Source organism: Nanorana parkeri, unplaced genomic scaffold (assembly GCF_000935625.1).
Source record: "Nanorana parkeri isolate BGI_ZX_2015 unplaced genomic scaffold, ASM93562v1 scaffold393, whole genome shotgun sequence".
Lineage (NCBI taxonomy): Eukaryota > Metazoa > Chordata > Amphibia > Anura > Dicroglossidae > Nanorana > Nanorana parkeri.
In genome coordinates, this window is record NW_017306661.1 from 981,326 (window position 1) to 995,901 (window position 14,576).

At 39.5% G+C, this 14,576-nt stretch overlaps 1 protein-coding gene across 25 annotated transcripts in view; it reads left to right on the forward strand.

The window, feature by feature from the left end:
- Positions 1-14,576, forward strand: part of EBF3 (early B-cell factor 3) — a 156,719-nt gene that overhangs the window by 9,486 nt on the left and 132,657 nt on the right. For 24 of the 25 annotated variants that reach the window (XM_018559426.1, XM_018559427.1, XM_018559419.1 and 21 more), the window contains exons 5-6: positions 1,429-1,502; positions 3,404-3,472. In XM_018559426.1, coding sequence (XP_018414928.1) covers positions 1,429-1,502; positions 3,404-3,472 — 143 coding nt within the window. The remainder of the gene's footprint in view (positions 1-1,428; positions 1,503-3,403; positions 3,473-14,576) is intronic. The other variant, XM_018559438.1, reaches the window with a different exon arrangement.

Consider the following 14,576-nt stretch of genomic DNA (forward strand, 5'->3'; position numbering starts at 1 on the left):
CACACCCCATGACAGGAAGTATAGTATGTTGATCAAATACAACATTTTAGAGGTTAACATTCCCACAGATTGCAGTGTGGTCATTCATGGGTTAATGTTGTGACAGGGAATAATTGGGTAATTTCCAGAATTGCACGGGTTATTGCACTGGCAGTGATAATAGTAATGAGGTCAAATACAGTAGTGCATGGGTTAATAATGTTAACAGTGGGTAATGGGGTCTGTTGCAGCATTGCACGGGCTGATGTTTTATTGGAGAGTAATAAGGGTCATTTGCAGATGTGTATGGGTTAATATGCCAAAAGAGAGCAAAAGGGCCACTTGCTACATAATTGTTCCGCCAAGTCAGGTGTGGGCAAATTGTAGAGATGGATTAATATCCTGACAGGAAGCAGTGGTTGTGGGTTGCATGGGTTAATATTGTGACACGGAAGAATGGGGTGAGCTGCAGCACTGCATGGGTTAAGATGAAGACAGGGGCTAATGGGGAAAGCTGCAGTAGTACATAAGTGGTGAAAAGGGGGTACTAGGGATGAGTTACAGCACTGCATGGGTTAAAGTTGTGACAAGGGGTACTGATGAGAGCTGTAGCACTGCATGGGTTAAAATTGTGACAAGGGGTACTGGGAACAGCTGTAGCACTGCATAGGTTAATATTGTGACAGGGTGCTTAGGGAAATCTGGTTCTGGCAGGGAGTGGGTTATCTGTGTGTCCCTTACATGTCCCATGGAGATGATAAAGACAGGGGGTGTACTGAGGGTGTGTGGTTCCGCCCCATACAAAGGTAAATGACAGGGGGTACAGTTTATATATGTGATCCCTATAATGAAAGGGGGGTGCAATTAATATATATGTTCCCTGTAATGACAGGGGGGTGCAGTTAGCATATACATTCCTTATAATGAAAGTGGGTGCATTTAATATATATGCTCCCTATGGCAGGGAGTGCAGTTAGTATAGACAGTATGTTCCCTATCAGCCCCATGGAGAGGTGAATGACAGGGGGTGTAGTTAATCTGTATGTTTCCAATATGCCCCATGGAGAATGAAATGACAGGGGGTGTACTTAGTATCTGTGTCCCCTCTGCATCCCTCTGCTGGTGTTAATGATCCCCTGACACCGGTAATGGTCTCATAATCTGGAGGTTAATGGTGTGCAGGGCTCATTTCTCCGGCTGCTGGGCGTGCTCAGAGCAGGGGGCATACACATACACGGGGATCCCCCCCGGCTGCTCTCTGTTGCCCCCTACAGGCAAGCCGGAGCACCGCACCGCCGCGGTGTGGTCAGCCAGCAAGCAGTAGCCGGCGAGTGTCCGGCGTGTCATCAGTCATGGGGGGGGGGCGCGACCCTGCACCTGCAGCGGGGTGCAGCCCGGGGCAATGGCCGCCATTTGGGGCACATTACTAATTGATTTTACTTTGTGCAGGCAATTATCTACGAGGGTCAAGACAAGAACCCGGAGATGTGCAGAGTGCTGCTCACACACGAGATCATGTGCAGGTAAGAGCTCCAACACAGCTGATGGGACAACAAGTATCAGCATGCCCTGACAGCTGGAGATTCCCGCCTCCCCCTACCACCTTATTATCATTAGTGTGCCTCTGAACTGCCTGACCCTCCAATTACTGCTAACTGACCCTAATAGAAAGAGGACGTGTCCCTGGAATTTACAACAATAATAATATTCCTGTAACAAAAGCAAAGTGTGTAAAAACAAAGAATCTGCATAAAGAAACAAATGTAACAAAAATCAATGATATATTTTGTATTTATTTGTGTGTGTGTGTGTGTGTGTAAATTTATATTGGCATGCAAATCTATCTATCTATCTATCTATCTATCTATCTATCTATCTATCTATCTATCTATCTATCTATCAGTATTTTATTTATAGGCATGTCATGCATGGTTAATTCTGTGGCTGTTATATGACTAGATCATTATTTTTCTACCTTTTTTATTAAAAAAAATAACATGTGCTTAATATTTTTAGTTATTAAGTGTAGTCTTCTTTTTTTTTTGCATGCAATTGATTTGTAGTTTCCGTAGCTGTCTAGGATAATCCTGCAGACAGGCAGATTAATATGTTGCCGGTGTGACTCCGATTTATTAAAAAAATGAAAACAGTCCGTAGCTGCGCGGAGCTGTCATCGATGCCATAGGAGTTAAGACATCAGCCTGCATTTTATTTTTATATTTATATTATTTTATTATTTTTTTTTGCACTGGTGTGCTGCTTCCCCCTTCCCAAGCTCAGCCTTCCTCGAGCTATCCAATTGTCTTTTTTTTTATTGATAAAAATGGAAAGTCTTTTGTACTTATTATAGAGCTCATGTATGTGAGAATTGGATTTTGATACTGTCACTTAACCTCTTCCCTGATCATTGACTTTCTATGTGTGGCATGTAAAATAGGAGAGGATTTCCGCACCGTAGCCTGGGCTACAGTAGCAAGCCTCGTACTCTAAGGGGCATCCTCCTCCCTGCTATTATGCTTATTGCCTAAATGCCATTTCTGAGCAGACATATTGTTGCAGCCCTAATATACAAAAGCTGACTTTTTCTCATATCAGGTAATAAATATAAATTACAACCAATAAAGTGGAATTTCTTTATTATCCACTTCTGCATGTACTGCAATTAACATAGAAAGTGCACAGATGTGATTTAAGCTGTGAGTGGAAGACTGTGTAGACTTTTCTTTAATCACTTTAGCTGTCAGCTTTAAAAGGCTTTATATACTTTGCCTACCATATGGTGTTAATTTAGCTAATTTAGACATGTAACCATTATACAAGTATGCTTTTTTTAAAATGCAAGAAGCATAACATTTTTGTTTAATTTCTGCTTTAATTAAAGTTTCAATAATGGCGTTAAGGTGGGCTTAAAGCGGGAACAATAGAAGTTGTTTTATTTCTTCTGATGGAGGCACCCGGGCTTTTTGTGCTCATAATTAATAAATGCCCAAAAGAAATATTGGTTGAAGGGTTGCATCTTGCATCTTTTCCAGAAAATAACAGCTTGACAATTAGAGGTAAACAAAAGCAGAAGCTGTGAAAAAAAAAGTTATTCCCAAAATGCCGCCTTTTTCCTTGCCACAGAGGAACAAAAAAAACCCAAAACGCCGCGCCGTGTCAGCTGCCAGGATTTGCGCTGCCGGTGACGAGGCGATGTCAATGTTTGCGTTACCTGTGAGAGCGAAAAAGGCCGGGGGAAGTTTCGGGCCCGCGGCCTATTTCTTTCCCGGGTATGTGCCTGAGCAAATCCAATGTTTGCATACTGAGCGTATGATGAGCAAATAAAATTAAAGTAGGGATTTATTATTATTTTGTATTGTCTTTTTATTTTGTAAAAAAAATTTAACTTTGGCTGTTTTTTTTTATTTTATTATTTTTTTTACAGTCGATGCTGTGACAAAAAAAGTTGTGGTAACAGAAACGAAACCCCATCAGACCCAGTTATCATCGACAGGTAAGCACCTTTTTTTTCCTGCTCCTTTCCTCCTTTTATATTCTCCATACATTGTTACTAGGCCAGGCCACGATTTTCAAGGCAGGGATAGGGGTTGGCTCTGTATATTGCATTGCTTGTTGTCCTCTTCTGTTACTGTATACAGGTGGGTTGACTTGGAAACCCGGTGCCTTACTCTGTAGGGATTCGATAATTGCTTGTGAGTTGTCTGGGGAAGCGGTTTCATCTGCCTCGCCTCTCGCTGCGATGAGCTCCTCTGCCTAGAGAGTTTTGGCTTTTAAAGTAGAAGGGATGTCAGAGAATACGTTTTGCTAATTTGTTAACAAGTGTTTAATTCTCTTTTTTTTTTCTTTTCTGTGGCGCTGCCCCCAACCGAGGCCTGGGTGGCAGGGTACTGCGTTTGATTGTCCAATGTTAAAATTAATTTAATCTGCCATCAATTAAGTTTTGAATGCGTTCTAATTTCCCCCCTCAATTGTAGCTGTCATTTTGCCTTGCAGAGCCAATAGGTAACTAACAAACCAAACTTGGTTTAATTGAAACTGATTGCACACGCTGGTTGCATTTCCTGAAGTACGTTTACGCATATGTAACAGGCCTATGTAGTCTGTAGATTTATTTCATTGATTTTTCTTTTTTTGTTCTCCTCTCTGTTCTAAAAGACAAACCCAAAACATGCGTGAGATAGAAAGTTGCTTGTGATATGGTCAAGTGAGGTTTGCGAGGCTTAACCCCCTCGAACGTTGAACCAATCATGTGGTTTTAAGTCGATTGGATTGGCAGTGATTTTCATCAGTGGTGCCCAATCTGGGCCATGTGAATTTAACATTTGTTTATTTAAACGGGAAATATCTGGTGTTTTGGCTGTGGGGGTTTTGTGATTTGGTGGCTATCGTTGCAAATGCATGTTTTTTTTTTTTTCATGGTGAACTTTGCTATCTATTAAATGAAAAATTAAATCTGGAGAAGTCCCAGGAAGCCTTTAGAAATATGTAACTACTAGTGGAGAGTAATGCTAATGTTTAACTAGGCGGCGTATCTGTTTGCTTAGTGGGGAATGTTCGGTATCTGACAGAAGGGGACAACTCTCTTATTAGTAATCAAATAGACTTGACCAGTTGTTGCTGCCACTCTGGGCTTATGGCAGACAACTAGGAACAAGTTCAACACTTCATGGAATCCTAACTAAAAAAATTAAAAAAAAGGAACAAAAACTGTTTGTCTTTGGCGCTGAAATGCTGTAAAATTTGGGTAAATAATTTTTTGATTTTTTTTTCTGCTGTATTTGGTTAGGCAGTGGGATTTTAATAATGCAGCATAAAACATAACAACAGAATGTTATGATATTTGCAGATTAAAATACTACTGCTTAAACATTTCCAGAGCTTCCTTTTTTAAAAGCTTAATATCTATTTTTTTCTAAGCTCTTAATAAAGACTTATTTAAAAATATATTTTTTAAAGGTCCTATGTCTTATTTTTACCATTCCTGGACTTATTTTGCATTCCGATTCGCCTCCCCTTAAAAATCATGCCATCATTTTTTCTGATACACTTAGGATAAAGTGCGATAACGCCAGATAGCATATATAGATGGAATTACACGACTGATTATCATTGTATTGAGGTTTGTCAAGTGCAGATTGAAAATTTATTTGTAACTTTAGACAAGTGCCTTATAATTTGATATTCTGGAAGCATCAGTGAGAGAAAAAAAAAAATCAAAGAAACATTTAGTTAATGGCTTCTCCATGTTTATTTGAATCCATTTGCGCCTCTCATAAATGCTTTGGAGATCTTAATTATTGATGGAAAATCTGCTTTGCTTCTAAATTTAAAGATATGACAATTTTATAGGTATTTCAGTCATTTGCTTCATATTGGATGTGAACATGAAGTGTGTATTTCAATGGAAAACTGAATTATCTTTAGCTTGCTAAAAGTGCTGTCACTTAAAAGTGACAAAATATTATTTCTCTACTTTTTTTTTCTCTGCGTAGTTAGCATGGAAGTCGTAGCCCACCCATGATATCCTAGGCCGAAACTGAAAATAAAAATGAAAGTATTTTAAATGTAAAAGAAAAATACATTTAGAATAAATTTAGAAGTGAAATCTGTATAAAATAGGATATGGGAGTCTTTCCCGTTCTTAATGAAATGTATTGCTTGTCCTAACACAGTGACCTACACGCCTTTCAAAATTGTCAATTTTTTATTAATCTGCTAGTAATAGCATTTACAGTTATTTTGGTCAATTTACAGTTTCCATAAGCAGTTGTAACCACATGGCTAGTTGATGGTTTTTAATGGGAAGCATTGACAATTATCTCATTAGATAGTTCTAGCTTTTGGATGTTTTTCAAAAAGATACTTCTTCACTTGCAACTTCCAGTCATCTGAACGGCCCAGACAGTAATGCACATTAAATAAAATAATCATGCAAGCTTATGTTTTTATTTTTCCACGTGTCATTTCGTCAACCGTCATCCAGCATTGACTACCCCAGTTGTGACAGATCAGCAGTTGAGCAATGCCAACAAATTAATAAAGTTGTCATTTTGCATTTTGAAAAACGCGCCGTGGACACTTAGGCAAATGCAGAACAGGAAATGATTTGACCAAAAGGAATAAAAATCTGTTGGAATTTTTTTTTTTTTATATACCAAGTTGAAAAAAATAAAATAATTCAGGAATAAAAGAGAGGAGCTGGTCATATTTTCTTTGTGGTATTTCTGAAATGGATGAGAGTATCAGATTCGTAGTGGAATAATGTTTTCTTGGAAAACACAAAAGCAGATGTTCCTCATTTTGGAACACCCATTGTCTACCTATCACAGCTATGAACAGATAAATCTCTCCAGTTTCACCGATGCATTCCTATGGCTGTGAATGATTACCGGATTCTGCTGTGACTCTTAAACCAAAACCACACTACGAGATGAAATAATTCTTTTCTGGCCATTGCATAGCATGTTTTACTGCAACCTATAGAAATTCCTGGTAAGCTCCTTTCCCTTTCCAGCTACTTTCTCTCTCTCTCTCTCTCTCTCTCTCTCTCTCTCCCCTTGTTTGACTTCTTTGTACACAAGGACCTAGTTTCTGACTGTTGGGAACTGAAAAGACTGATTGTGGAGGAAGAAAGTGGGAGGCAGGGATTACATTACTATGAAAACATGAAACAGCAAACTGGAGAAGCAATGGCAGCTCGACACTGGCCACTGTGTTTACTGTGTTTCCTAATAGCATGCTTTGCAACACTTTTCCAGATGGTGCCATCACAGTCCTACTGCTGGTTGGCATCTCTCTGGGTAGTAAATGCCCCCCTTCTCCAAATAAATTTGGCATTATTCTATAGAGTTTAGTAGACTTATCATTCCAAGTGTGTCCTACTTTCCTGTATGTAAGCCAGACATCTGTTTAAACCATTTTCTTTCATACACAGTTGGAAAAGCTTGAGATTTGGGGGGAGATCGAGAGAAAGAGAGAGAGGGAAAGAAGGGAAAAAAACAACAACTTTTGTCATATTTAACAGCTGCTGCTAAAATTCAACCTGGTAGGGTTGTAAGGCTATGTGGCCTAAAATGCATAGTTGGCAATTTTTGTATTAAGGAATGTAGAATTTTTGTCCTTTTCTTGTTTTATATATAACCAAAAAAAGGAAGATTCTTTAAAACAAATTTTTTACACCATGAATTGTAGAAATTCCTGACCGTATTGATTATTATTTCTTCCCCTCTTTGCTTTGCTGGGTTACATATTTTGTAATTGTTGAACAGTAGCCAAAGAATGATTGGAGTTTTTGTAGCCAACAGTGTTTCCTTTCACTTCCTGTCTCAAAGGTCATAGAAAGCTGACCTTTGCTGGCAGCCCCAGTCACTGAATTATTCATGTGATTGACTTTTTGTCAGTGCACACAGTTGTGCTCTGGGACCTTTTATTCATTTACCTCATTTAAAGCGCCTTTCTGCACCTGTTCTAGTATTAATATCATGTAATTTGGGCCTAATGCCGATTTTGCTGAGCACTCATTATATTTTTTATTAGCTATATTTCCAAATGATTATGTATGATTATCACTGAGCCTCACAAACAGCGATGGGCTATTCCCCAGACCTTTTTTGCACTGTTCGTGTTAGGTTGTTTTTTTGAAGTAAGTAGGGTAAACATTTGACCGGTCCTATGTTTTTTTATTTTTATACAATTTTTTTTTATAATTCCTACTCCGTACCCAACCAGAGAACTTACTGTGTTCTCCCTGATGGGTTTGTGAAAGCATGATTAAATTCAACACTGCGGAAGCTGTACAAATGCCAGCATTTATAAGGTCAATGCTTTTGTTAAAAATGCTATGTAAATGAGGATCTGCAAAAAGGGACATTAAATAAAATTAAATTCATTGTCTTCTTTAATGTCATTTACATTTTGGCTAAGCCTTAGCCTGTCAAGGAGGATTTTTAAAAAATAATTTTATAATTTTAATTACACATCACTCAGAGATCCAAGGCTCTCTATTCAAATTTTGAGGAGAAAAATGCAGGAGAAAATGATTGTTTTGTTTTAAGTTTTTTTTTTTATATGAGAGTGTGGCATGGCAATGCCCTCATACTGATCAGACCTGTATATTGAATTTGGTTCCTTAGGTTTTAGGAGACCAAACCTGCTTTATTTTAGAGAAGTCTTTGCTCTTCCTTGTATGCTTCAAAGATTTCAGTAATAAATTACAGCAAAAAAAAAACAGCAGTTTTTTCTTTTTTTTTTGTCTTTCCCTTCCCTCAAATTTGGCATTGATTCCAAGTATATGGGAAATTTTGATTAATGGGTATGTTTTTAGCACTTATTACTTGACACAAAATGATCAAAATAAAGCATGTGGCCACTCCAATATATGTAATTGTTCTATGGCTGGCTAAGAACAGAGTACAGAAAATGTCATCAGTATCACGTTTAGGTGTCTGCGCATCAGTTGTAGTTTCCAAGCATTTTTTTACATTGGGCGTTCTAAAATTGAGATTTCTGGCTTGTTTTGACATAGTCAAGTCTTTTTTTGGTGCGCTTTCATTTCAATGTAGCTTGAAATTGTTCTTCGAGTGGGTCTTTGAAAGTGAATCTTAATGTAGAAATATCTCTGCACAGTTGACGTATTAGATAACACCAACACGATCCTTGTTTTTGACGTTCCCGTCTCTGCTGGTATAACATGTAGAGGGGTCACATGAAAACGAGGAAGACCGGTTCTTCTGTTTCATGCCAATAATGGATAATGTGGGTTTTTTTTCTGACCTGTGTTCCTTCGGCAAAATCGTACCACCCACACATTTTTGATTCCGCATCAAAATTCCCAACAGTGCCCCAGCAGACCCCGCTAATTTTAAAACACTGCACAAGTATCCACTTGTAAGCTCTCGTGTAATAGCAGACATGATGGGAAACACTCTCCACTGTGTTATTAGTTTGAGATCAAGAGGGGTGACGAGGCGTGATTCTGAATTGAAACGTTTACGTCTTCAGATTATGATCGGCAAACGGCGAAAAAACAAGGTCAACGACTTAGCCATTTTTCATAATTTTCTCCCCTCCCTTGCACATACTTTGATAGAGCTGCAGCCCTTGAAGGGTGCAGAACCCTTGGCATGTTGCAGAGCTTTACAAAGGCACATGAAAGCAGCGTGTGTTTGTGCAGAAGTGTCAAAAACTATAGTCCGAGGCTTGCCCTGATGCTAACCACTTGGTGCTTCTGTTGTGGCCTTATCAGGTGAAAATGATAGATAATGCCTGGCCCTGTAGTTTTCTAAGGATGCCTTTGATGAATTGCATGAGGTGATGGAAAAATCTGCTCACTTCAAGGCTTTGGCAGCCAAGCGAGAAGAAATAATCAGATTGTAAATATGCTGTTTTTTTCTTCCAACAAACTGATTTGGTTTTCTTTAATAGAAGTATAAATTAGTGTGTTGAGGATAAGTATTCTATTCTTGTCTGTGAGGTTACTCAGTCAATGCAGGTTTCAGGTATAGGATCTTGGAACTTGTTGCATGAAAAACTTAAGAGGAATGGAACATCGCCTTTTAATTATGAACATATCCATGGGGTTCATTAGCACAATAATATCTGATGTCAGAGTGCAATGCAACACAGCAGATCATTAGTGTGGAGCAGTCTACGAGATTTATGTTTACAGTGTTGTTTATAGTGATGTTAGTGGGAAGTAATAGTATTGTCCTAATGAATGTAGACCTTCTCTAAGGCCGCATGCATCTAGATTTGGTATATTAAACACTTTCTAATCTCAACCAAGTCAAACCAGTCCTTGGGAGTTTCTGTCTTATGTGTGTCCTTTTGGAAAACGATCTTGCAACTCAGTTCCAGCAGTGATTAATCAACCTGTGTTCCAGAAGTTTACTAAATGTGAACTTTCTGGGGATAGTTTTGATGCTCTACACCAGGGGTAGGCAACCTCGGCACTCCAACTCTAGGAACTCCTAGGAATCATTCCTGTGGCAATCAGTCTTGCAATGCCCAATAGGGCTTGTAGTTCCTGGACAGATGGAGTACTAAGGTTGCCTACCCCTGATCTATGCTTTAAACTAGGGATGCCCGGCGGCGTGTAATGACTCGCTGCACAGCTTCCTGATACCGGAAGTATCAGGCTAGGCATTGGAGCATTTGGGTGAGTACGAGTGCTCGACCAAATATTCGGCATCGGTACTGATACTAGTATCGGTGCATCCCTACTTTAAAACCCTTTTCTTCTTCTTGGGTCCTTAGGGAGTTCTCACAAATCTTTTCATCTACCTGTCCAGGTTGGAGCACAGGTCTGCTGATTAAACAAAAAAGTGTTGGCTTGATTTCCACTTTAAATAGTTTTGGATGGGAGGACAGGTTAGAACCTTTTGATTGCTGAGTGTCCCAGTTTTGGTGATCAATCCTCATTATTAGTGATGGGCAATCAAAAGCTTTACAGTTGTCACTGGAACAGAAATAGTGAAGATATCTTCATACAGGAATACCTGTTCTGGAGGCAACTGTAGAACTGAGATTTCCACTCATTTCCTGTTATGTGTTCAAGTCAGGAAGTGAAGGGAAATCAGTGGAGATGCAGACAGCAATAAAACCCTGATAGAGGTTCTAACCTCTCCCCAATATATTCAGTATGAATAGATTTGTGGCAAATGTTGTCCTCATACAAGAGTCATGTGTATTCTCACTTGGATCTTGGTGAGCTTTGTGTATTTCTTCCAGATCTGTGCAGTAATCCAATGTGATACTTCCTGTAATTAAGACCGTTACTGCTGCTCTCTCATTGTGCAGGGTGACTGGTCTTGCCTCCGCCCCCTCCTCTAGTTTTCTGCAGGTAGTCTGTAGTAGGTGGGGCCTGCTGGGTCCAATCACTAAAATCTTTTGTAAACTTGAATCGGCTAATGTCATTTTATAAGTAGATTTTATTCTTTTAAAATCTGCAGCTTCCATTAAAATAATAACCGGTGATCCTGCCTTGCAGGTTCTTCTTCAGGCACTTTTTGTTAAAGGGACCACTGTGTCCCAGACGTTCTCTTGCGTAGTCACCCTGTCACTTGTGTCTACACATGGTGGTGACTACACATCTCACAGGCATGGTCAGCTTTTGCCAATTTCAGAGGGCTGATACAGAACAAAGATGTGCAGCCGACGCTGGAGCAAATGCATGTAGACAGGAAGTGGCTGAAAGAGGCTGCAGAAGATGCAAAAAAGATTAAAAAAAGCTAAAACAGTATTTTCTGAAAAAATCCTGTTTGTGATGCACAGTGTTTCAGACAAATAAATATCTTCCAGTTAGGGGTTAGGTCTACTTTAACTTGCTGATGTTTCCAGGGCCAAGTTAAAAGTATTTTTTTTTTTTTTTAACTTTTCATGTTTTTTTCCCCTGACTATTGACAGAACGGTATCCCACAAATAAAGTTCTTAGAACTGTTAAATAGACCTGCCCCGTGGAGCTGAAAACTACACATGCTGGGTAAAATACCTTCATCCCTGCCAAGGTGGGAAACGAGACACTCAGCTTTCCATCTGTGCAAATAATGGGCAATTTTTTAATATAATAAATATATGTACAGTATGTGTTTTTGGTTCCGTTGCTTCAACTGTTCAATTTCTGCCTGTTGCCTTTAAACGCCAAATATTTTCTTTTGTTGTTTTTGCAAACCGGACAAAGATGTCATAGAACTCGGTTTTGCTTGGTAGACATGTGAAGGATTGGTTAAATACAGCTTGGTGAGTTGTTGCATGCCGGGCTTTCTGAATGTCACAATGTGACAAGTGCCATCACCAAAAAGACAGAGTCACTGGTCCTTGTTATGGGTTAAAGCCACTGAAATATTAACTCACATCTAAGCTAATGGCTGTTCGCTCTAGTTTGGGGGAATTTACCCGTGTCACAGCTTGAGAAACAATAGTGGTGGTTTGTTATCCCAAGTCTAAAATCTTGTGTGAGGAGTTGGGGGTTATAGTATGGTATAAATTCTTTCTATGGGTGCAAACATTTGATACATTTGCTAAGAAGTTGGTGTACATCAAGTAACTGTTGTCAAGGTTCCATCTGCTTTCAGATTTTGGAAAAATAATTTTGAACAAGATTTTGAAAAGTCTTGAAACCAGTATAACCTTGAGCTGTCGAATCGTGGTATCTATAACCTTCTTAGGTGCTGGCCTTTAAAAAAACGGTCATTTTGCAGGAACATACTAGGGAACGTTGGTTTACTTCGCTTTCAGAAGCCCACCACTTCAATTTTGGTGTCAAGCTGCCTTATATGAGTTGTGGCTGAAATAATTTTTTTGGCTAATGGCATCCTTATGATACCATGTCCAAGGCCCGCAGTTATCATACTCACTGCTGAGAACAGAGTTGAGCTGCTTTCATGCTATTGTCCGTCTTCAGATTGCAGGTTATCATACATACCCTTATTATTGGTTTCAGGACCATAGGGAAGGAAATGTCTATTAAAACATTTTGAGAGAAAAATTAATCAAAACTGGAGCAGACAAAATCTGGAGCTGTTGTTCATACCAACCAATGAGCTTCTCTCTTCAGTTTGCTCACTTAAGATTTGAAAATGAAAAAGAGAAGCTGATTGGTTGGCATGCACAGCTTCTCCAAATTTGTTCTGCTCCAGTTTTGATAAATTCCCACCTTTGAGTCTTCAAAACTTTCTCCTCAAATGATACTTTTTATGTAAATGTGCAGTTCCTGATACCCCTTTATCTTCAGTGACCATAAAAATATACTGGTATGTACATAGAGCATTGAATATTGTACCCGTTCTGTAAGTTCACTGAAGGATTATTATTTCATTATTGTATAGGACCAAAATACCATGAAATGACTTTGCATCAGTCCTGCTCGTGAAGGAGCATACAGTCTAATGGCCCTGCTACAATTGTATATGGATACACACTTGTCCAGTAGTTTTGGGATAGAAGGCAGTTGGCTTGCCAGTATGTTTTCACATTAGTAGGAGGAAACTGAAGATCCTTGAGGAATCCCAAACAGACAAACTTAATGCAGATAGAGTTCCTGCTGGAATTTTAACCTAGGACTCTGAAACATTGCAAGACCACGGGTGCCATGCATTTGCCTTGAGACAGCACTAGCCATCATTAAAGTTCATATATGATTTTGTATATAGTATAAAAGTTCATATATGATATATGATTTCAGAATAATATTATATTACATAAGATCATACAGGGTAGAATATTGTGGTTGGGGCACTTTGGCCTTGTACACTGGGGTTTTGGGTTGGACTCCAACAAGAGATGGTGTCTGCATGAAGTCTGTATGTTCTCTCTCTGTGCTTGCGTGGATTTCCTTCAGGCTCTTTGGTTTCTTCCTTCAGTCTGTAAACATACCAGTAGGCTAATGGGCTGCTTCCCAAACTGGCCATAAAGTATGTACAATGGTAAGGACATTAGAATTTGAGCTCCTTCAAGGGACAGGGATTGATGTGAACGGAATTGGCACCAGCTGTATTGGGCAGCATTGCCCAACACAATCCCAATGCAAAGACAAGTCAAAAAGCGGGCTGTGCTGTGGGGTGCGTTTTGATACAACGATCTAGGCATCATTTTATTGCAGCACATTGCAACAAGCTAAAATTTACATAGGGGGTTAACTACCTCATGCAATGCATTATCACAATGCATCACAGCACACCTTCACACTGCAGGGCAGCACACACGTTATGTGCTATGCATTGCCGTGGAGTGAGCCAGCCCCTCGTTTTCCATAATATGCCGAAGCTGCATAAATATTGGTGAACAAAATACTTAATGCAACGTTTCAGGCGGGTGCAGCGGTTGGGAATTATGTGATCAAACCTCTGTGTATACATGTGTTTATCCCTCCTGGCTGAGCTCTTCTCATTTACCAGTCAGATGAAAACGCTGAGACTCAGCAGTCCCATACATGTGTTGAAAATTAGATTGCCCATGCTGTTTTCTCTCTGGCTCCTTCCAGGGGGGCTAATGATATACTTATATCTCGGTGATTGTTGTGGCAGTGTAGAAGACCTGATGGAGTGCTAGATTAAATCTTCAGCGATAGAAACCGAGGCTGCAAATGCCAGGAAGTGATTGACAAGGAAGGCTACAGGAAGTGAAAAGTTTTGGGAGCTTAACCTGTACTTGGCAGAGCTTGCGAAACTTGCACTCCAAGAAAATGAAAACCATTCAACTCCAGCCGGCTGCCAGAACACAAGCTCCTCTTGTTAGTTTATCTTAATGGGGAATCTTTCAAAAATGTTTGCGGTCAAAACGATACAGGCTACGAAACTGACATGGCTTTACTTTTTTTTTTGGTGGGGGGCTTTTCACATTTAAGCATAGGTATCAGCGCAGATATCGCTTTGCCGCTGCCGGATTAAGAGGGGCGCTTTTTGCGGATGAGGAAGAAGAGAAATATTAGCTTTGCCGCTATTTGTTTTTTTGTGGATGAACGTTTATCGGTGGTTATATTATTGTTATGGTTAGCGTAGCCTAAAGTTTGTAATTATATTGAAGAAAAACAGAGCCAACTGTTATAGTTTGCATAGCTGTAACCCGAATTACTGTGTGAATTCCAAAGTCTAGAAGGGAGG